Source organism: Dryas octopetala, chromosome 4 (genome assembly GCF_963921425.1).
Source record: "Dryas octopetala chromosome 4, drDryOcto1.1, whole genome shotgun sequence".
NCBI classification, from domain to species: Eukaryota; Viridiplantae; Streptophyta; class Magnoliopsida; order Rosales; family Rosaceae; genus Dryas; species Dryas octopetala.
The window spans coordinates 19,427,150-19,446,398 of NC_141369.1; the positions used below are offsets into that span (position 1 = coordinate 19,427,150).

General features: G+C 38.0%; 5 protein-coding genes across 6 annotated transcripts; 2 read left to right on the plus strand and 3 right to left on the minus strand.

The window, feature by feature from the left end:
• The first annotated feature begins 457 nt into the window (after positions 1 to 457).
• Positions 458 to 2,539, plus strand: CYP718 (cytochrome P450, family 718). The gene is made up of 3 exons (XM_086240165.1): positions 458 to 1,418; positions 1,522 to 1,709; positions 2,231 to 2,539. Exons 1-3 carry the CDS (start codon positions 458 to 460, stop codon positions 2,525 to 2,527), a joined length of 1,446 nt encoding a protein of 481 aa, XP_086096291.1. The 3' UTR covers positions 2,528 to 2,539.
• Positions 2,540 to 2,807: 268 nt separating this feature from the next.
• Positions 2,808 to 6,478, minus strand: LOC147287763 (uncharacterized). The gene is made up of 2 exons (XM_086240164.1): positions 3,784 to 6,478; positions 2,808 to 3,325 (listed from the first exon to the last, which is right to left on the minus strand). The coding sequence occupies exons 1-2, from the start codon at positions 6,452 to 6,454 to the stop codon at positions 3,030 to 3,032; spliced, it is 2,967 nt and encodes a 988-aa protein (XP_086096290.1). The 5' UTR covers positions 6,455 to 6,478; the 3' UTR covers positions 2,808 to 3,029.
• Positions 6,479 to 7,773: 1,295 nt separating this feature from the next.
• Positions 7,774 to 10,488, minus strand: LOC147287764 (haloacid dehalogenase (HAD) superfamily protein). Of its 2 annotated transcripts, XM_086239010.1 has the most exons (5): positions 9,749 to 10,488; positions 9,567 to 9,644; positions 9,317 to 9,390; positions 9,119 to 9,226; positions 7,774 to 8,003 (listed from the first exon to the last, which is right to left on the minus strand). In XM_086239010.1, the coding sequence occupies exons 1-5, from the start codon at positions 10,449 to 10,451 to the stop codon at positions 7,887 to 7,889; spliced, it is 1,080 nt and encodes a 359-aa protein (XP_086095136.1). In that variant the 5' UTR covers positions 10,452 to 10,488; the 3' UTR covers positions 7,774 to 7,886. The 2 variants fall into 2 exon arrangements, with proteins under 2 accessions (XP_086095136.1, XP_086095137.1); XM_086239011.1 differs by lacking the exon at positions 9,119 to 9,226.
• A 978-nt stretch (positions 10,489 to 11,466) lies between these two features.
• LOC147287765 (xyloglucan endotransglucosylase protein 1-like) lies at positions 11,467 to 12,779 on the minus strand. The gene is made up of 3 exons (XM_086239012.1): positions 12,429 to 12,779; positions 12,119 to 12,312; positions 11,467 to 12,026 (listed from the first exon to the last, which is right to left on the minus strand). Exons 1-3 carry the CDS (start codon positions 12,714 to 12,716, stop codon positions 11,627 to 11,629), a joined length of 882 nt encoding a protein of 293 aa, XP_086095138.1. The 5' UTR covers positions 12,717 to 12,779; the 3' UTR covers positions 11,467 to 11,626.
• Positions 12,780 to 17,429: 4,650 nt separating this feature from the next.
• LOC147287766 (xyloglucan endotransglucosylase protein 1-like) lies at positions 17,430 to 18,793 on the plus strand. The gene is made up of 3 exons (XM_086239013.1): positions 17,430 to 17,731; positions 17,866 to 18,059; positions 18,152 to 18,793. Exons 1-3 carry the CDS (start codon positions 17,462 to 17,464, stop codon positions 18,549 to 18,551), a joined length of 864 nt encoding a protein of 287 aa, XP_086095139.1. The 5' UTR covers positions 17,430 to 17,461; the 3' UTR covers positions 18,552 to 18,793.
• The last annotated feature ends 456 nt before the right edge of the window (positions 18,794 to 19,249 follow it).

The following is a 19,249-nucleotide window of genomic DNA, read 5'->3' on the forward strand; positions in this document are numbered from 1 at the left end:
TCACATTCAATCATACAAGAGGGAAAAGATTCCATGATTTTCATCACGTGTTAATCTTCTTAATTTGTGAAAGTATATATCAGCAGACTTACCAGATTTTTTGGGATACTTTTGTGATTAACAATTAAAAAGGATTGACAGGTCGGCAGCAAGAGATTCTGTATTTATTCTATTTGCATTTTCACATACATTACCCTCCTAAAAATATGGAACTTCACGTTGAGTCAACGTATATGGGGGTGAACTTAGCCGTGATCTGTTAATAATAGAATTGTTGGGGCGGTCAGGACTTCATGATTGGTGACTTTTCAGAAAATCAACAGGGGATTTGACTTTCTGAAGGTTTTCCTTGTTGTATAAAGCAGCAACAATTGCTCACCAGCTGATACCACGTTATTAGAACTATAAACTCCAAAGCTTTTGAGTCAATCTTCGTGATAACAACATTGAATCATCAATGGCTAATGAAATTAGCTATCTTCTTCTTTGCTTGTTCTGTATCTCAGCTGCAATGGTCTTTATTATCATTTTCTTGAAGCACAAGCAAACCTATGACGCAAACAAGAGAAAACTGCCACCAGGGGATATGGGACTTCCTTGGATAGGCCAAACAATGGAGTTCTACAAAGCTCAACGTAAAAACAGTTTGTTTGAGGACTTCGTTCAACCCCGGATTGCAAAATATGGCAAAATCTTCACAACACATCTGATGGGGTCCCCAACTGTGATTGTAAATGGAGCCAATGCTAATAGGTTCCTGTTGTCCAATGAGTTCAAGTTGGTGGTGAGCTCGTGGCCTTCATCTTCAGTTCAGCTCATGGGGAAGGACTGCATCATGGAAAAACAAGGGGAGAGGCACCGGTGCCTTCGGGGGATTATAGGCACAAGTCTTGGTCAGGCAGGGCTTGAGACTTTGGTGCCTAAAATATGCAGCTCTGTGCAGTTGCATTTGGACACAAAATGGAAAGGCCAGGACAAGATTAGCCTGTATCGTTCGACGAAAATCTTGACATTTACCATAGTGTTTGAATGCTTGTTCGGGATCAATGTGCAGGCAGATATGTTGGGGACCTTTGAGAGAGTTTTGGAAGGTGTTTTTGCAGCACCCATTAAGGTTCCCGGGTCCAGGTTCTGGAGAGCAAGGAAAGCAAGGATGGAGATAGAGAAAATGCTGGTTGAAGTAGTAAGAGAGAAGAGAATGGAAATGGAAGGCAAGCTGGAAGAACAGGATCAGGAGGGAGGGATGCTATTATCACGATTGGTGGCCGGGATGATTCGAGGAGAAATTAGCGAAAAGGAAGTGGTTGACAATGTGGTTTTGATAGTTTTTGCAGCTCATGATACTACTTCTTTTGCTATTGCCATGACATTCAAAATGTTGGCTCAGCATCCTTATTGCCACAGTGTCCTACTTAAAGGTATATATATAATCTTTGATTCTTTCATGCAGTCCAAGTTAATCGATTTTGATCATCAGCAACACAAATTAATATCAGTGAGTTGCGTTTCATTTCCTATCAGAACATGCTGAGACAATGAGAAGCAAAAGACCAGGTGAAAATCTGACATTGGATGACACAAAGAAGATGAAGTATACCTGGCAGGTTGCTCGTGAAAGCATGCGGCTTTTCCCTCCCATCTTTGGCTCTTTCAGGAAAGCCATTGCTGACATTGAATATGAAGGATTCACCATTCCCAGAGGATGGAAGGTACACGTGTTCTGCTTTACACACTACAATTTTATGCAGGTGTTTACTTGTACTGTCTTTGGATTAATTTTTATAGAAAATTAGGATTAAAATATCAATAGTTTTTCAACAAAACAGAAAAACACTAATTTTTTTTTAAAATTTAGGTACTAACCTAGAGCAAGACATTTTGGATTAGGTCATAAATCAATTTGCTATACAATTGTGACCGTCTAACAGTCATAGTTGTAACCGTTTGAAATTCATAAAAATTCAAAGTTTATAAGAGTTTAGTACTTTTGATTTAAGTTTGGGAGATGAAATCCTAGAACCTAGAGACTAAATATTAAAGTTTAAGCCTTGCAAACACTTAAAAAGTAATAAATCAATAAAAAGTTGTGATTGTTAAACAGTTACAGCTTGGTAGAATCATGTTTTTTAAGTGAAATGACATACATATTTTAGTAATTAAAATGAAATAACATTGAAATTTAGTACCTAAAGTCAACGGACTTTAATTTCTAGTGGTTAATTTCATGCAGGTACTGTGGACAACATATGGAACACATTACAATTCAGAATATTTTCATGATCCTCTGAGTTTCAAACCAAGTCGGTTTGAGGAGCCTGTACCACCTTATGTGTTTCTTCCATTTGGGGGAGGGCCAAGAGTGTGTGCAGGGTACCAACTGGCCAAGTTGAATATCCTCATCTTCATTCATTTCGTCGTTACCCGTTATGATTGGTCTTTGCTCTATCCTGATGAGCCTATAACCATGGATCCCCTCCCATTCCCTTCCCATGGAATGCCCATCAAAATTATCCCAAAGAATTTTTGAAGCACACACCCAGGAATTCTTGCAACTCATCACTGTATAAATAGCAAGCCAACTCACAACATCAAGATTTAAGCACCCAAGGCTCCACTATATTCAGGTCTTAATTGATCTAGTATCTCAATGTCTCACCCCACTAGATGTGAAGATTGTATTGCAATTCATATTCCACACAAGGAATGATTGAAGGCTGATGAACTTTGAATGTGTATAATCTAATATTGTTACATGCGAGAAAACATTCATAAGTATCACAGTGCATGGTACCTAAACTTAATTTGGGTTTGAACCCAAGGTTCCTGAGAGCTATTATATAGACATTATAAATATGCAACATTCATAATGGTCATTTAGATCTAGAGGCATGCAGTTAGAAGAGAAAGGTGTGATGGGAGTAGGATAAACCTCACTCACAGATTTACAATGAAAGAAGCTATCACAGATTTCTAATCAACTACCACCTGCCAATCTTGTCAAATATCTTTGCCAAAGGTTTCCTTTAAAATCATAACTCATGGGAAATTTGTTGCATGGTAGGCCGAGATTGTGGATCAGTTCGAAAGCATGCAAATGCAAGGTTTGCAACAGTGACCACCTTTTCAGCAACTTGATTTCTAGGAGGCGAGAGGCGCTGGTCCAAGACGTCCTTCAGTTGTATACAACGGGCTGTTGATGTTAATGACATTGAGAAAAAATAGGAGATGAGATCTCCAGGATGCTTTCCCCTGATCACTTCTAATGCTACAACCCCAAAGCTATAAACATCACATTTCTCATTTGCTTCCATTGTGTATGCCAACTCTGCAAAACAAAGATCAATTCATGAGTTAAAAGACTGAAACTTTACTTATATGCCAATGGAAACTTTAGTTGTAGTGTATTGTTGTTTTGCACCCTTTAAAATTCTTCAAAGTGTGTATAAATAAATCAATTTTAAGATTAAGTTAAGATTCATGAACTAGTTCCCTATCACACGGAAAACTAGCAGCTAAGCCTTTTCCTGTGAATGGCTGCTAAATGTAAAAAATTTAATGCAACCATTTAAGTCAAGTCGTGATCCTCTCTTTTGTCATCAAATCATGCATAAAAATTATGGGATACCAAGAGGGTAATCCAAATAACTAGCTAAGGCTTATCCCTTCTGATCATTTAGTTCATCCATCATATCTCTGAAATAGTTGGATGGCTTCCTGACTTCCCCGTCATTAGATGAATAGTACATATGCTATTTGGAAAGAAAACAAGAAGGAAATAACTACCTGGAGCACTGTATCCAAATGTGCCTGCAAATGTAGTCCAATTGGAAGCGTCAGGCTTCAAAAGCTTAGCTGTACCAAAATCAGAGACATAAGCCCCATACTCTAAATCCAGCAAGATGTTCTTGCTCGATATGTCTCGATGAACTATTGGAGGTGAACAATCATGATGCAAATAAGATAACGCATTAGCCACGTCTTTGACAGCATTCACCCTCTCAATCCATCCAAACTTTATTGCATTGTTGTCATTGGTCAGAATGTTTTCCAAGCTTCCCCCTTCTATGAAGTCATAAACCAAGAGAGAGTGTCTTGGATGTGAACAAAAACCATAAAGCTTCAATATGTTGCGGTGACGAATTTCTGAAAGAGTACGAATTTCACTCTCAAAAGCCTTCAGATTTGCTACTCCGCCATCCTGTTGCATGTGAAGTTTCTTTACTGCAACAATCCGACCTGTTTGCAGTTCAGCTTTATAAACACTCGCATTCCCTCCCACTCCTACACAATGTTTGGAGTTGAATTCCTCTGTAGCTTCAATGATGTCTTCATATGCCAGTTTCCCATCATAGCTCCAAACTACAAACTGGTCTTCATTTTGTTCTTTTCGGGGAATGCAAAACACACAAAGAATCCCAACTACTACAAATACAAGAAACAGAATACCTAAAACAAGGACTATGATGAAAATAACAGCTTTGTTACCCTTTTTCTGGCCTTTTGTTGTATATGTGCAAGCGTTCAAACCCATGGCGTTACCACACAAGCCTTTGTTATTCTCAAAAGCTACAACTGGAGCTTCATGGAATGCTTTGTTGTTGGGAAGAGGACCCTCCAAATGATTGTAGGATATGTCAACAGTTGTCAAGCTCAACATGTTATCAAAAGTAGATGGGATCGAACCAGAGAGCTCATTGTGGGAGAGATTCAATGCTTCCAACTTTACCAATTGTCCAAGCTGTGGTGGTATCTCCCTCATCAGTGAATTATGACTAAGATCAAGAACTTGAAGAGACTGTATGCTGCTCATTTGAAGGGGAATGCTCTCACAAAATCTATTTTTGCTCAAATTCAAGTTCAGTAACTCTCTGCACCCATCTAATTGTTCCGGAATAGGTCCAGTCAAATTGTTTGCTGCTAAGTTAAGATGTTGCAGATTGCTTAACATTCCAATCTCTGATGGGACACTGCCAGAAAGTTCATTATCAGCCAGGTTTAGGTTGAACAAGTATTGCAACCTCCCCAGTTCCCTTGGGATTGTCCCATTTAGACGATTCGAAGAGCTGTCAAGTACATGTAGCTGAATTGATCCCTCAAACTGAGGAATCCTCCCAGAAATTCTGTTGTTGCTGAGTTTCAAGCTTTGTAATTTTTGGCACTGCCCCCACTTTTCAGAAAGTTCTCCATAGAATCTGTTATAACTCAGATCGACATAAGTTAATTCAGGATAAATGCCAAACTCTTCACTTATGTCTCCTGTGAGCTGGTTCCTTTCAAGCCTCAATCTAGTTAAGCTGGTGCAGTTTCTCAAGCTTCTAGGGATGGGACCTGTCAACTGATTGTTATGTGCTGTAAAAATGTCAAGTACTCCACCGCTGCATATATCTTGGGGAAGATTACCAGACAAGCTGTTGTTACTCAACCACAACTCCCTTAAATATGTAAGATTATTCATTTCTAAGGGAAGGGAGCCATTTAGTCTGTTATCTACCAATCCTAGATGGGTGAGAAATTTTAGTTTGCCTACTTCTTTTGGGATGGCTCCAGACAATTGATTACCCATCAGGTACAACACCTTCAGCCTAGTCAGGTTTCCTATACTGGAAGGAATGGAGCCAGATAAATCGTTGCGTAGAAGGGCTAGAAAAGTTAAGTTGGACAGGTTTCCTATTGATGGTGGAATTGAACCTGTGAGATTGTTTTGTGATAGATTAATATCACTAAGTGAAATTAGCGTACATATTTCCTGAGGGATATTTCCAGAAAGATCATTGAACTGAAGGGAAAGAATGGTTAAGTTGCCCAACATTCCAACTTCATGGGGAATGGACCCATTGATGTTATTTTGAGCCAGAGAAAGGATTTGAAGACTAGTAAGAAGACCTATTTCTGATGGAATTGTTCCAAAGAGTTGATTGGCAGACAAATCAAGGTGAGTAACACTAGACAGATTAGCTAAGCCAGAGGGAATGGTTCCAAAAAATGAGTTATGGCTCAGGTTAAGGCTTAGGAGACTGGGGAAAGATGAGAAACTCAAAGTGTGAAGTGTACCTCTTAAACCAGAACCAGTGAGGTTTATATGGGTGATGCTTCCAAAATTGTCGAAAGCAATCCCATCCCAGTGGGAAGTGCTGTTTCCAACCCATGAAGACAAGACAGATAGGCTTGTGTTGCTAAGGCTAGCCTTCCAATTCAGGAGAGCCTCTGCTTCTAGTCCTGTTTGTGTTGCTGCTGCTGAAGATGAAGTTGCCAAGGACAAAGAAACCAACATGAGAACTAGAAATGAAAACTGTAAAACAGTACTATTAGAAAGTGGTTTCCCTTCTTGGGATGCCATGACTTTAAGTTCTGAGGATGTCTTCGTTACTGCAAACCATGAGACAACCCAAGAACCCCATATGCTATAAGTAGCTGGTAATGCCTTGAGAAAGTTTCGTACTCGAATTTGGTTCATTACGAGTCTATGACTCTCTGAATACACAGTGCACCATTAGAATATTATATATGTAGGTCCCCATGTAGATAGTGATATCAATGAAATCCTAGTCATATACTCCATGGTTTAACATTATTTTATTAAAGGATTTTTAGTCCTGCCTCTGAACTCTGGAGCAAAGTGTGGACATAAACATTGAAAGTTTCCTTATAAAACCTGAGGTAGACCCCCAAAGTTCTGGTAGACATAAAAATGTATTTTGCATGTGGTACATACAGAGAGGACCAAAAGTCCAAATTAAATAGACCTGCAGCCAATAGATGAGCGCAGCCTAAAAATGTAGCCATTAGACTTGGACAATCACTACGTTCAAAAACTTAGCCGTCTAAAGAAATTATTTGTCAATTGACCTTGACTTTATGTCAAATTGGGTGGCCTAATTACAGGACCCATGTCTTCTTAATCTTAAAACTGGCATTCCTTGCACCTTCTCAAAGTTACTTTCAGAGTGAAAATTGGATGTCCTCCCTTTTCTTCTCCAAGGAAAGTTTTGCAAAGTTCATGAAAGTCATCTTATATTATGACACATCAGCGATAATACTGACATTCAAATCTTTGCACATTCAACATGCATGCTTGGACCAAGAAAAAAGAGAGAAACTTCTTCCACCAGAACTCTGTGTCTGTGACACTCTACTTGGTATTGATTTTGACATCTATCTAACATTCGCATTTTAAAGTTAATGCCACATTGAAACATGTTACTCTAGGGATTAAATTGTTCATGCCACAGGAACACCTTTGTCTTCTCTTCTCTTATGGAACTCAAGCCAGTTTTTTGAAAGTCATTATGTATATATCAATTTGAGTAAGTTATTACGTGTACAACTCAGCTATGCTAGGAAGGCCATTTCCACCTGATCCTTGCACAATCACTCCTTTGAGTCCTTTCCATACAACATTAAAACTCTACAAGGTAAACCCAAATATGATATGTCTCGCTTCATTAGCATAAAGTTACGTCATAACTGTTGTGATTAGGGTTTTTGCCTTTAAATATTCAAGGTGCCCGCCTTTAGTTGTTGAGCCATATCACTTTAGGGTTTAGTCCAATTTCCATATCACTTTAGAAATTTTAAAAATGTACTTCAGGCATATATCTACTATCACAAACTTCTCTGTATACAGTACACAAGATGATAGATATCTTAGTTAAAAGTTGAATTGAGCTGCTTGAATATTTTAACCTATTTTTTACTTTTCCTTCACGTTCTTTCTTTTTCCTTTCATGAGTCAAATTGTGTTTAAACTTAAAATACTACTCAATTTACTGGGGAGAAAAAAAGATAACATTTTCTCTCATTGCATTGAACTAAAAAAATCGTAAAACCGACAATATCATTGGGACAGCTACAAGAACTTTCGTTTTTGATTATATCAACAACAATTCTTACAGGGGTGGTGGATGTTTCACACACTGCATGCCATCTGGCAGCAGCCTATGACTGGTGGGCTTTAACCCTTTCCTAAACCAACGATTCACAAGGGATGTTTCTAGTATCCTCACCTGCAATTACCACCAGTAAATTATCAGAAACAAATAACAGAAATCTAGACCTTTAACTGCAGCAAAATATGAGCGTGGATAGAGTCTCAAATACCTCAGAAGAGTGAATTATAATAAAAAAAATTCATTTCATTCGCATCATCCTTTCCCAACACCTAATCCAAAAAAATTCAACAGCCTAACTACTTTGCTAAGATGATGACCATTGTTGAAATGATATATCAGAGGGGATCCCATGAATCATGATTGGGAGTTAAAATTTGTCAGGGTGTTTTCGAAATTTGAAAGGGGGCAGAAACTTGGTTGGAATGTGTCTCAGGCAACAGTGGTTTTAGATGAAATCCTTCTAAATAGCTTTGAAGGCCTCTGCCCCATTGTTATTTCTATAGGAGGAGATTTAGAGTCCTTGATTCCTCCAATAGTAGCTTTCTTCACCTGTGTGGCCACTACAAAGATTTTGACCATAGATTATCTTACTGAGAGGGATGTTTATCCGCCATCTGAAGTGGCTTTGCTTTTGCATGGTCTGTTTTCAAGTAACTTTCAAATTGGCACAAATTGGTAAGGAATGGCACATGACAAGTTAGGAATCTGGGAGCTGCTCATTTTGCTTGTTTGGGTGAGCTTACACAGAGCTAACAGTTAAAATTTTGAGAGGGTCAGACATTCTAGTAATGAGTTCAAAGCATAGTCGATTTGAACTCTATACACTTGGATGGTCATTCTTCCTCTTTCCTCTTTATTTGGACATTTTTTATTGTTTAGTTTGATTTTCCCTCCTTTCCTTCTTTACCAAAACTTGGGTTTTTCCACCACCCTTCCTCTACAAGACAACTCATAAGAGGATTCTGAAGTTTCCTAAATCACAGGAATAAAACTATGGACAAACGGATAATAACTACTGACATCACAAACTAGGCATTTCTTAAATTAAGTTTTATTGGATTGATTCATTTTTTACCTAATGATGGAAAGAGACAAAACCATTTGCACAAAACAACCTAAAAAGGGCAACTTTAATTGTTTTCTTTTTCCATTTTGTTTGGAAGGGAGAAAATGACACAATATTCCCTTGCAGTGCATGAAAGAGAATTTGAGAATAAACGAAAACCAACCTGCCTAACAATGAATGGCTCCTCAGCAAGACTCAAAGGTTCGGTTAAAATAGTTAGGAAGCCATTTCTATTCCCATAAACAATATCAGTTAAGGGCCGATCACCCACCTACCACAGACCAAAATATCCCATCAATCAGTAAAGTCCAAAAAAATATCAAAATAAACAATTCAAGAGGTTCTATGAATTCTTATCTACCATAATAAGCTGTGACGATTCACAGCCAAAATGCTTCTCGACCTCTTCAGCTGTTCCAGCCGGTTTCTTCACTCCTATTACATAAGATAAAAAAAACTCACATCAATGAAATGCTAAATAAACTCTGCACTTCCTAAGAAAATTTGTGATTAACAAACCTGGTTTCAAAATGGAGTTTTATATATGAAATATGACAAATTCAAAAACTTTGCAGCACAATTAAAGCTTAAATTGAAAAACAAACACTTACTGTGCCTTATGACTTTAATTCCAATAGCCCCTTCAAGCTCCCTAGCTTTTGATCCATCATGGTCATACTCATAAAGCCCTAACCATCAAACAAAGATCATAAAGCTGACAGATTGAGAAAGAAAAACATAACCAACAATGAAAAGCAGCAAAATTTTCCAAATGGGCGATGCTAAAAATTACCAGCCGAGTTACTGAACACCGCGATATCGGGACCGAACACTGATTTACACTCCTCCAGTGAAGACCCAAGCGGACCCCAAAGTGTCAAAGAATAAGGTGCAGTAATGGTATTATCCTTATCAAACACAACACCCTTGAAACCCCTTCTATGCAGCTCAGCCCAATCAATGTACCTTATATCAGGCACAAGAACGTGAGGCAGTGCCAAGTGCTTGTCTTTTGTGACCACCATGGCTGAGCAAACTATGGCTCCAAAGTTTAATCTTTGTCCCAATGCTGCTTTCATGTCTGCCCACCTCATGTTTGCGAAAAGTCCCTTATAATTATTGGCTTCGCCCTCTCTTTGTTCTTGTCCTTGTTCTCGGCTTGGGGCTTCTGGGTTTTGTCTATCACTGTTGTTAGTGCCAGATGAGGAGTTAAATTGCAGAAATAACGTATTTTCGTGATATGGGTCGAAATTGCTCTGGTTGTTGTGTTTCTTGTCCTTGTTTTGGGGTTCTTTGCTGCAACTGTTTGTGTGAAAGATGGAAAGGGCACAGTGGTTTGTGAAGTGAGCTAGGGTTCCTCTGGGAAGGCACAGGAGGTTGATTTTTTTCCTAGGGTGAGGTTGGTGGAAGTGGAAGTGGAAGTGGAAATGGGAGTGCAAATGGTTGGGGAGCGGGTAAGAGCATTTGGGCAAAGGAGCTGATGAGGTTGGCTGCATTTCCAATTTTCTATTTTAAATCTTATTTCTGGGATAATACAATCTGCATTCTTAATGGATCCAAGTGGGGCTTGTGACTTGGTTAGTGACAAGCCCAAAAAGGAATATAAGAGCCCAGCCAATGCTGGCCACTTATTTTCTTTTCCTTAAAAAAAAAAAAAAAAAAAAAGGAAAAGTGCAGATTACATGTTATTTGTTTTGGTAGATGGAGACAAAAAGCCCAAAACAAAACAACAAGAAAAAAGCTACAAATGTACAAATGTATGGGCCCTTGGCACCCCCAATCAAATCCTCAACAAGAAAAGACCCAACTTGGGAGGGGATCTCAAGGAGTCTACAACCCAAATCTAAACTGAGACTGTAGGTTGAAAGACAATTAGCAGCTGAATTATGCTCCCTGTGGATGTTCTCAAGCATGCACAAAGGAATTAGGATCTACAACCAGCAATGAGACCAGCAAGAGGGTGGAGATCTGTGTACCAGGTTTTTGACCAAGTTGACAGCAACAGTAGCAGAGTCAGCTTCAATAAGCATAGCCCAGAGCCTAGGCTAGTTTGAACCCACATAGAGACCCCAGAGCTTAGCTTCCATAATTTGTCCCAATTGCCTAGCAAGGTTGAACACAAAACCAAGGAGCCATTCACAATTCCAATCCCTTATCCTACCAGACAGTCCTTTCTTGCAGCCATCTACATTTAGCTTCACCCAACTTTCAAAGAGTTCCCAAGCCAAGAGGGCAGGAACTTGAGCAGGCTAATCACTTTCTAGCCTCCTAAGCTGCACACCCCAATACAATCACATATGTCAACCATACTAAAACATAATACAATATTGGTTGACCATGAAATATGTGAAAAATATTGACGGATCTGGCTATGGGATACCATTGGTTAATGATGGTGATCAGCAAATTGCACTCACCGTTAACACACACCGAAAAATCCTAGCTGCTACTGAACTAAGAAAACACTATGGTATGTTGAAGAAATAAAATTGAACCATTACCATTTAATAATCAAGTATAATTTCATTCTATAATTTGAATTCAGTATACAACAAAAGAATACAAAAACTGTTGGAGAAGAAAAAAAAAACGAATGAAGGAATCTTTCATAAATGAAATTATAACACAAAGAATGTGATCATCTGTGGTTTGTGGTCTCTCAAGAGGACTATTAGAACCTTGATCTTCTGCATTCAGCTGGGAGGCCTTGGGGGAAGCGTTTGAGGTCAGAGCAGTAGTTGTAGACCATGAACTTTTGCTGCACCCATCGAAGCCTGTTTCGGCCTGTGGCATCAAGCGCTTGAGTCTGCCATGCACTGTCTTGATCTAAGGAATTGGTAGATGTAGAGGAGAGACAGGAGGAGCCAACACAAGCATTGGCCTTGAAGTTTCTGTAAGAGGCAGTGAAAGGAGCTTGAGTCCAATCAGTCTTCACAAGCCCACCTCTTGTAGCCCAGTCATCAGCATTCCACAGGCTTGAGTATATCCTCATGGGTTGGTTTTTGGGAAATGGTACACCCACTGATTCCAAGTTGTTGAACACTCTGATTGGAATGTTGTCCACCAAGAATCTGAACAAATTAACAATTGCATATGTATATTAGAAATTAAGCTTTTAAATAATGTTGTAATTAATGAAGGTGAACCATGCTATAGTACTTACATGATGCGTTGGGTGTTCCAAACAATGGAGTAGGTGTGGAAGGCCTTTGTGGGATCAAACCAAAGATGGAACTGTTGTTCTCTGTTCCCTTTGCCCTGGCTGAACACATTGGTGTGGAGAGTGTAGGGGTCTCCAGATAAGTTGCCCAAGAACTCAAAGTCAATCTCATCATGAGTTGGACCTTGTGAAGATAACTGCATATACATATCTATGAAATTAGTATTAATGCAAATATATATATGAAATTGATTGAAGGACAAAGTTCAAAGTATAGCACAATCACAATGGAAGAGGGATTGAGAGTACATACATAATATGCAGTGACAGTGCCAGTTGAGTTGCCAGGCACCAACTTGATCTGCATGTCGACCCTTCCAAACAAGTACTCATTTTTGGACTTGAAGCCCGACCCAGAAAACTTGTCAAGGGAGAGAGTGAGAAGTTGTCCTCCATTAAGGATCTTAGCACGTTCATCGCCAAATGTGATGTCAAAGTCTTCATAGAAATTACCAGCTGAGGCAGCAACCATCAGAGAACTAATTGAGAAGAAAAAAAGAAGCACCATCATTGAGGCCTTACAAGAAGAGGAAGAAGACATTTTGATCGATTTGGTGAATATTGCAGTCTTTGCAGACAGAGCAAGAGAATTAGCTTGAGAGAGAGAGAGAGAGAGAGAGGGCTGATGGGGTTGCTATTGATGGTATAATTCAGAGTTCTGAAGCCCTTGATAAGTTTATATACTTAAGAGAAAACAGTATGCCGCGTTCAATTAAAATCAACAATAGAGGTGGCAGCTGTATTTGAACTTTTGAAGTTGAAAACTGGCAACAGGTTTGCAAATTAGATAATCCCATATCATATACAAAAGCTAGCTAGCTTTATTTATTTGGGTGTTGCGGTGCCAACTTTACTAGAGCTGGTCAGCTGGAGACAGATTTGCAATTCAGACCAGAGGACTAGGCTCCAAAGAAGCAGCACAGGAAGAAGAGTTTGGCTTGTAGCATATAAGTTGGTGTGTTGGAGCTACAAGCCAAGCCTACAACATATGATATATAAGGACTAAGGAGTAAGACGCAAATTAAGAAAAGTTAATATATGCGAGTTGGATGGTGATGTATGTATGTACTGTCGCTTTTTTATTTAGTTCTACCTACCTAGGCTATTCATGGGACTATGGGAGTGCACCTAACACTAAGTTCACATTAATCAACAAGATTTAGAATAAAAAGACTTATTACCACTTTTGCCACCTAAAAGTGTAATAAAATCTCAATTCATCCTCTCATATTTGAATTGTCTCAATTTGTCACTTGATAGTATATCTTATATTTTAATGTGTCTCTTTGACTCAATTCCGTTATAACTTTCATTAGTCTTGTTGACGTGGTTAGGGGTGGGCGTTTAAACCGGGAACCGGTTGGACCGGACTGAACTGGGGGAAAAAAACCGTAAAAAACCGCTTTGACCAAAACTGGTCAACACCGGGACCGAACTGGACTGGACCGGTCCAATCCAATTCCAGTCCAGTTTTGCACTTCACAGAACTGGACTGGACTGGACTGGACCGGATAATTAATATATATTTTTAATTTTTATACATATTTAATTTTTATACAATTTCATACACTTTTTAAACATTTTTATACACATTTTTACAAACATGTTTACACACATTTTACACATTTTAGATAATAAAATTAATATTAACCTAGCTATATTTTATACTCTAAAATATATTTTATATAACCCTATGGCCTATATTATATATATATAATAATGTTTTAGTATATAATTTTAGTTACACCTTTTATAATACAATTAATATATTCTTTATATATACACTAAACCCTATATACTAAAATTATTATAGTTCTATGGTATAGTATATAGTTATATAACATATAAGCATATAAACCCAATAAGTATATAACATATATAACTAATAACTATATAAGCATATAAACCCAATTGAAATCCCAATGAAACCCCAATTAGACTCATAGTCAACTATAAGTCTATAACCCTATACCCTAATACAATTATAACTATATACCCTAAACTATATTAATTAGTTAATTACTCTATACATATATTATATATAAGTAATAAGTATATAAGTATATAACATATATAACTATATACCCAATTGAAACCCCAATTAGACTCATAGTCAACTATAACCCTATATCCTAATACATTATAACCATATACCCTAAACTATATTAATTAGTTAATTACTCTATACATATATTATATATAAGTAATAAGTATATAAGTATATAACATATATAATTATATAAGTATATAAACCCAATTGAAACCCCAATTAGACTCATAGTCAACTATAAGTCTATAACCCTATACCCTAATAAAATTATAACTATATACCCCCCCTAAAATATATTAATTAGTTAATTACTCTATGCATATATTATATATAAGTAATAAGTATATAAGTATACAGGGCCCTTCCAATAAGGGATCCCTCATTTAGTGTTAAATGAGGGATCACCTTGTGGGGCCCACACGGGTCGTTTTGTGTTAATCTGAACCGTCCATTTTTTACATCTTCATTGATAGATTATCCATGCAAAAAATCAGCCAAATCGGAAATCGTTTACCCATTCGATTAAGCGGTCAAAGTTTAGGTGTTTATAGAGAAATTTGATGTTCGTCCATTTGTTTTAAACTTTGACCGCTTAAACGAACGGGTAAACGATTTCCGATTTGGCCGATATTTTGCAAGGATGATCTATCAATGAAGATGTAAAACATGGACGGTTCGGATTAACACAAAACGACCCGTGTGGGCCACACAGGGTGATCCCTCATTTAACACTAAATGAGGGATCCCTTATTGGAAGGGCCCTGTATAAGTATATAACATATATAACTATATACCCAATTGAAACCCCAATGAAACCCCAATTAGACTCATAGTCAACTATAAGTCTATAACCCTATACCCTAATACAATTATAACTATATACCCTAAACTATATTAATTAGTTAATTACTCTATACATATATTATATATAAGTAATAAGTATATAAGTATATAACATATATAACTATATACCCAATTGAAACCCCAATTAGACTCATAGTCAACTATAACCCTATATCCTAATACATTATAACCATATACCCTAAACTATATTAATTAGTTAATTACTCTATACATATATTATATATAAGTAATAAGTATATAAGTATATAACATATATAATTATATAAGTATATAAACCCAATTGAAACCCCAATTAGACTCATAGTCAACTATAAGTCTATAACCCTATACCCTAATAAAATTATAACTATATACCCCCCCTAAAATATATTAATTAGTTAATTACTCTATGCATATATTATATATAAGTAATAAGTATATAAGTATATAACATATATAACTATATACCCAATTGAAACCCCAATGAAACCCCAATTAGACTTATAGTCAACTATAACCCTATATCCTAATACATTATAACCATATACCCTAAACTATATTAATTAGTTAATTACTCTATACATATATTATATATAAGTAATAAGTATATAACATATATAATTATATAAGTATATAAACCTAATTGAAACCCCAATTAGACTCATAGTCAACTATAAGTCTATAACCCTATACCCTAATAAAATTATAACTATATACCCCCCCTAAAATATATTAATTAGTTAATTACTCTATGCATATATTATATATAAGTAATAAGTATATAAGTATATAACATATATAACTATATACCCAATTGAAACCCCAATGAAACCCCAATTAGACTCATAGTCAACTATAACCATGTATCCTAAATTATATTAATTACTCTATACATATATAACATATATAACTAATTAACTATATAACCACAATTGAAACCTCAATAAAAATTAAAACCAAGTGACTTAAGTGTTTAAAAAATTAAAACCCCAATTTAATTACAAAACTCAAACACTGAAGTCATTAATCAGTAATCACTATTCACTAAACAAGTCCACAGCCAAACCATTTCAATATTTCATTTTGACTGACTTGAAGTCTCGAAGACTTCAAACTCAATTCACAGACTCAAAGTCTGAAAGAGTGAAACCCTCAGCCAGGTCTCTCACGCCGCAGCCCGCAGCCCGCAGACCTCACGCCGCAGCCCGCAGTCACGCAGACCGAAGTCACCCCTCACTCTCGCCGTCGCGATCTTCCTCTCGCCGTTGCGGTCTTCCTCTCGCCGTCGCGGTCTTCCTCACGCCGTCGCGATCTTCTTCTCGCAAACAGCCCTAACCCTGTGTCCGTCGCCGACTCGCCCTCGCCATCTTCCTCCTTTCCCCATACTCGTGAATCACCCAGAAATCCGCCGCACTAAAAAACACAACCCAGAACCCGGTTGGAGATTCGCGGGGGCGAATCGTCATTCCCGGCAGTGACGAGGTGCGAGACGCCGAGACCTGCCAAGTTCTGCTCGCCATTTCTCTCTGAGCGCAGAGGTGCCATCGGATTTCTCATCCGATCAACGGAGGAGGAAAATCAAGGTTTTGCCGATTTTCCCTCGCCGGAGTTGCCTTTGATTCCGGCGACGTCTGGATCATCCACCACCCCACTCAGCTTCCTCTTGACTTCATGAACACGATGGTGGTCTCCGATTGTTCATCGGCCACCACAACGGCCGAATCGAAACCCTAAAGGCCGGCGGCTCCTCCTCTTCTGTCCAGCGAATTCAATGGTGATTTTAGGCAATTAAGGGTATAATTTCAAACAGTGCACCGGACCAAACTGGAACTGTTCCAGTGCAGTTTGGTCCAATTCTGATCGAAAATTTCCAGTTCTATAGCACTGGACTGGACTGGATAACCTCCACAGTCCAGTCCACAGTTTGGGGGGTGCACTGGATTGTACCGGACCGTGCCCACCCCTAGACGTGGTGCCTACTCGCAGGCTATATTGATCATTTCACTCAACACTCTAATTTTGCCGCATGGACTTAAAATGAGACCCACCCTTGAAATTTAATATAAAACATAAAAATTAAAATAAAAAATTTAATAAAACTTAACAACGAGATTCAAAATACTGAAATTCTAGCAGTCAATATTCCATTATTCCTGAGGCACACGGTACACCGCACCCAAATAAAGCTAGACGACTTCAATTAATGGATACAAAATTTGCAAAGCTAGCTGTCGCCAGTTTTGAACATTAATTATTAAATACTGCCAGCTCTATTATTCAACATCGACGCGGCATACCCTGTATATAAAGGGCTGCACAACTCGAATTATAGCATCAAACATTAGTTATATATCCATTCAATCCTCTCTCTTGCAAACACCAAATTAACCAAGATGTCTTGTTGTAAGGTCTCAATGGTTTCATTCTTCTTACTTAGTTCTCTAATGGCTGCTGCCTCAGCTGGTAATTTCTATGAAGACTTCGACATCACATTTGGCGATGAACGTGCTAAGATCCTCAACGGAGGACAACTTCTCACTCTCTCCCTTGACAAGTTTTCTGGGTCGGGTTTCAAATCCAAAAATGAGTACCTTTTTGGAAGGGTCGACATGCAGATCAAGCTGGTGTCTGGCAACTCAGCTGGCACTGTCACTGCATACTATGTACGTTTTTACTACTCTCAATCCTCATCTTTGTAATTAATTTTGATTGTGCTACGTACTCTTAATTTTGTCTTTCAATTTTATATACTTTAGCATTAATGCTAATATATGCTTATATATGTGCACTTGTGCAGTTATCTTCACAAGGTCCAACTCATGATGAGATTGACTTTGAGTTTTTGGGCAACTTATCAGGAGACCCCTACACTCTCCACACCAATGTGTTCAGCCAGGGCAAAGGGAACAGAGAACAACAGTTCCATCTTTGGTTTGACCCCACGAAGGCCTTCCACACCTACTCCATTGTTTGGAACACCCAACGCATCATGTAAGAACTATAGCATGGTTCACCTTCATTAATTACAACATTATTTAGAAGCTTAATTTCTAATATACATATGCAATTGTTAATTTGTTCAGATTCTTGGTGGACAACATTCCAATCAGAGTGTTCAACAACTTGGAATCAGTTGGTGTAGCATTCCCCAAAAACCAACCCATGAGGATATACTCAAGCCTGTGGAATGCTGATGACTGGGCTACAAGAGGTGGGCTTGTGAAGACTGATTGGACTCAAGCTCCTTTCACTGCCTCTTACAGAAACTTCAAGGCCAATGCTTGTGTTGGCTCCTCCTGTCTCTCCTCTACATCTACCAATTCCTTAGATCAAGACAGTGCATGGCAGACTCAAGCGCTTGATGCTGCAGGCCGAAACAGGCTTCGATGGGTGCAGCAAAAGTTCATGGTCTACAACTACTGCACTGACCTTAAACGCTTCCCCCAAGGCCTCCCTGCTGAGTGCAGACGATCAAGGTTCTAGTCTCCTTCACAGAGACCAGAAGCCACAGGATCACATATCCCAGTTCTCATGTCTACCATTCATTAATTCTTTGTGTCATACTTCATTCAATTATGAAATATTCTTTCATTCGTTGTGCAAATTAAATACAGATTTTGTAACATCATCTTAATTTGCTTTTTTCCTTCCACCTCCCACAACTTTGTACTATTTTCTTGCAATAAATTGAAACTATAGAACCAAGTACATGATTATTCTTTCATTATCATAGTGTTTCCGGGGAATTTATTAGCAGGTAGAATTAGTATCGGCTTCAGGCAAGAGTAATACACCAATCAATGGTTATCATTCTATGTGAACCCATTATATCCAAAAGTGAAAAGTGTAATTGTATGACATACAAGATTGTATGATAGAATTTTCTCAAAGGCAATCACCTACACCTCAATATTAATTTGGTGGACGATGGACCACATGAGATAGCTGGACAAGTAACAACAGCTACCCACTCTTATTTGCCTAAGTACTAACTGCGAGAATGTGCATTGTTGTTTAATGTTGGAAAATTATAGCTCTGTGTAAGTGCTTATAAGGATTTAAGTCTCTTTACCGGCACATTACCAATTAGTTTTGAGTTAGATGCTTCAATTTGCTTTAGTAATTCTCTTTTATATTTTAACTCGATCAATTTTCTAAATCCATACTCCATATCACGAGAG

Coding starts and splice junctions, on each gene's coding strand:
- CYP718 (XM_086240165.1), top strand. CDS start 458: ATGGCTAATGAAATTAGCTATCTTCTTCTTTGCTTGTTCTGTATCTCA. Junction 1,419..1,521: donor CCACAGTGTCCTACTTAAAG/GTATATATATAA, acceptor ATTTCCTATCAG/AACATGCTGAGACAATGAGA. Junction 1,710..2,230: donor CCATTCCCAGAGGATGGAAG/GTACACGTGTTC, acceptor AATTTCATGCAG/GTACTGTGGACAACATATGG.
- LOC147287763 (XM_086240164.1), bottom strand. CDS start 6,454: ATGAACCAAATTCGAGTACGAAACTTTCTCAAGGCATTACCAGCTACT. Junction 3,326..3,783: donor ATTTGGATACAGTGCTCCAG/GTAGTTATTTCC, acceptor TTTGTTTTGCAG/AGTTGGCATACACAATGGAA.
- LOC147287764 (XM_086239010.1), bottom strand. CDS start 10,451: ATGCAGCCAACCTCATCAGCTCCTTTGCCCAAATGCTCTTACCCGCTC. Junction 9,391..9,566: donor AATTAAAGTCATAAGGCACA/GTAAGTGTTTGT, acceptor CTTATGTAATAG/GAGTGAAGAAACCGGCTGGA. Junction 9,227..9,316: donor AATCGTCACAGCTTATTATG/GTAGATAAGAAT, acceptor GGTCTGTGGTAG/GTGGGTGATCGGCCCTTAAC.
- LOC147287765 (XM_086239012.1), bottom strand. CDS start 12,716: ATGTCTTCTTCCTCTTCTTGTAAGGCCTCAATGATGGTGCTTCTTTTT. Junction 12,313..12,428: donor GCACTGTCACTGCATATTAT/GTATGTACTCTC, acceptor ATGTATATGCAG/TTATCTTCACAAGGTCCAAC. Junction 12,027..12,118: donor TGGAACACCCAACGCATCAT/GTAAGTACTATA, acceptor TAATTTGTTCAG/ATTCTTGGTGGACAACATTC.
- LOC147287766 (XM_086239013.1), top strand. CDS start 17,462: ATGTCTTGTTGTAAGGTCTCAATGGTTTCATTCTTCTTACTTAGTTCT. Junction 17,732..17,865: donor GCACTGTCACTGCATACTAT/GTACGTTTTTAC, acceptor GCACTTGTGCAG/TTATCTTCACAAGGTCCAAC. Junction 18,060..18,151: donor TGGAACACCCAACGCATCAT/GTAAGAACTATA, acceptor TAATTTGTTCAG/ATTCTTGGTGGACAACATTC.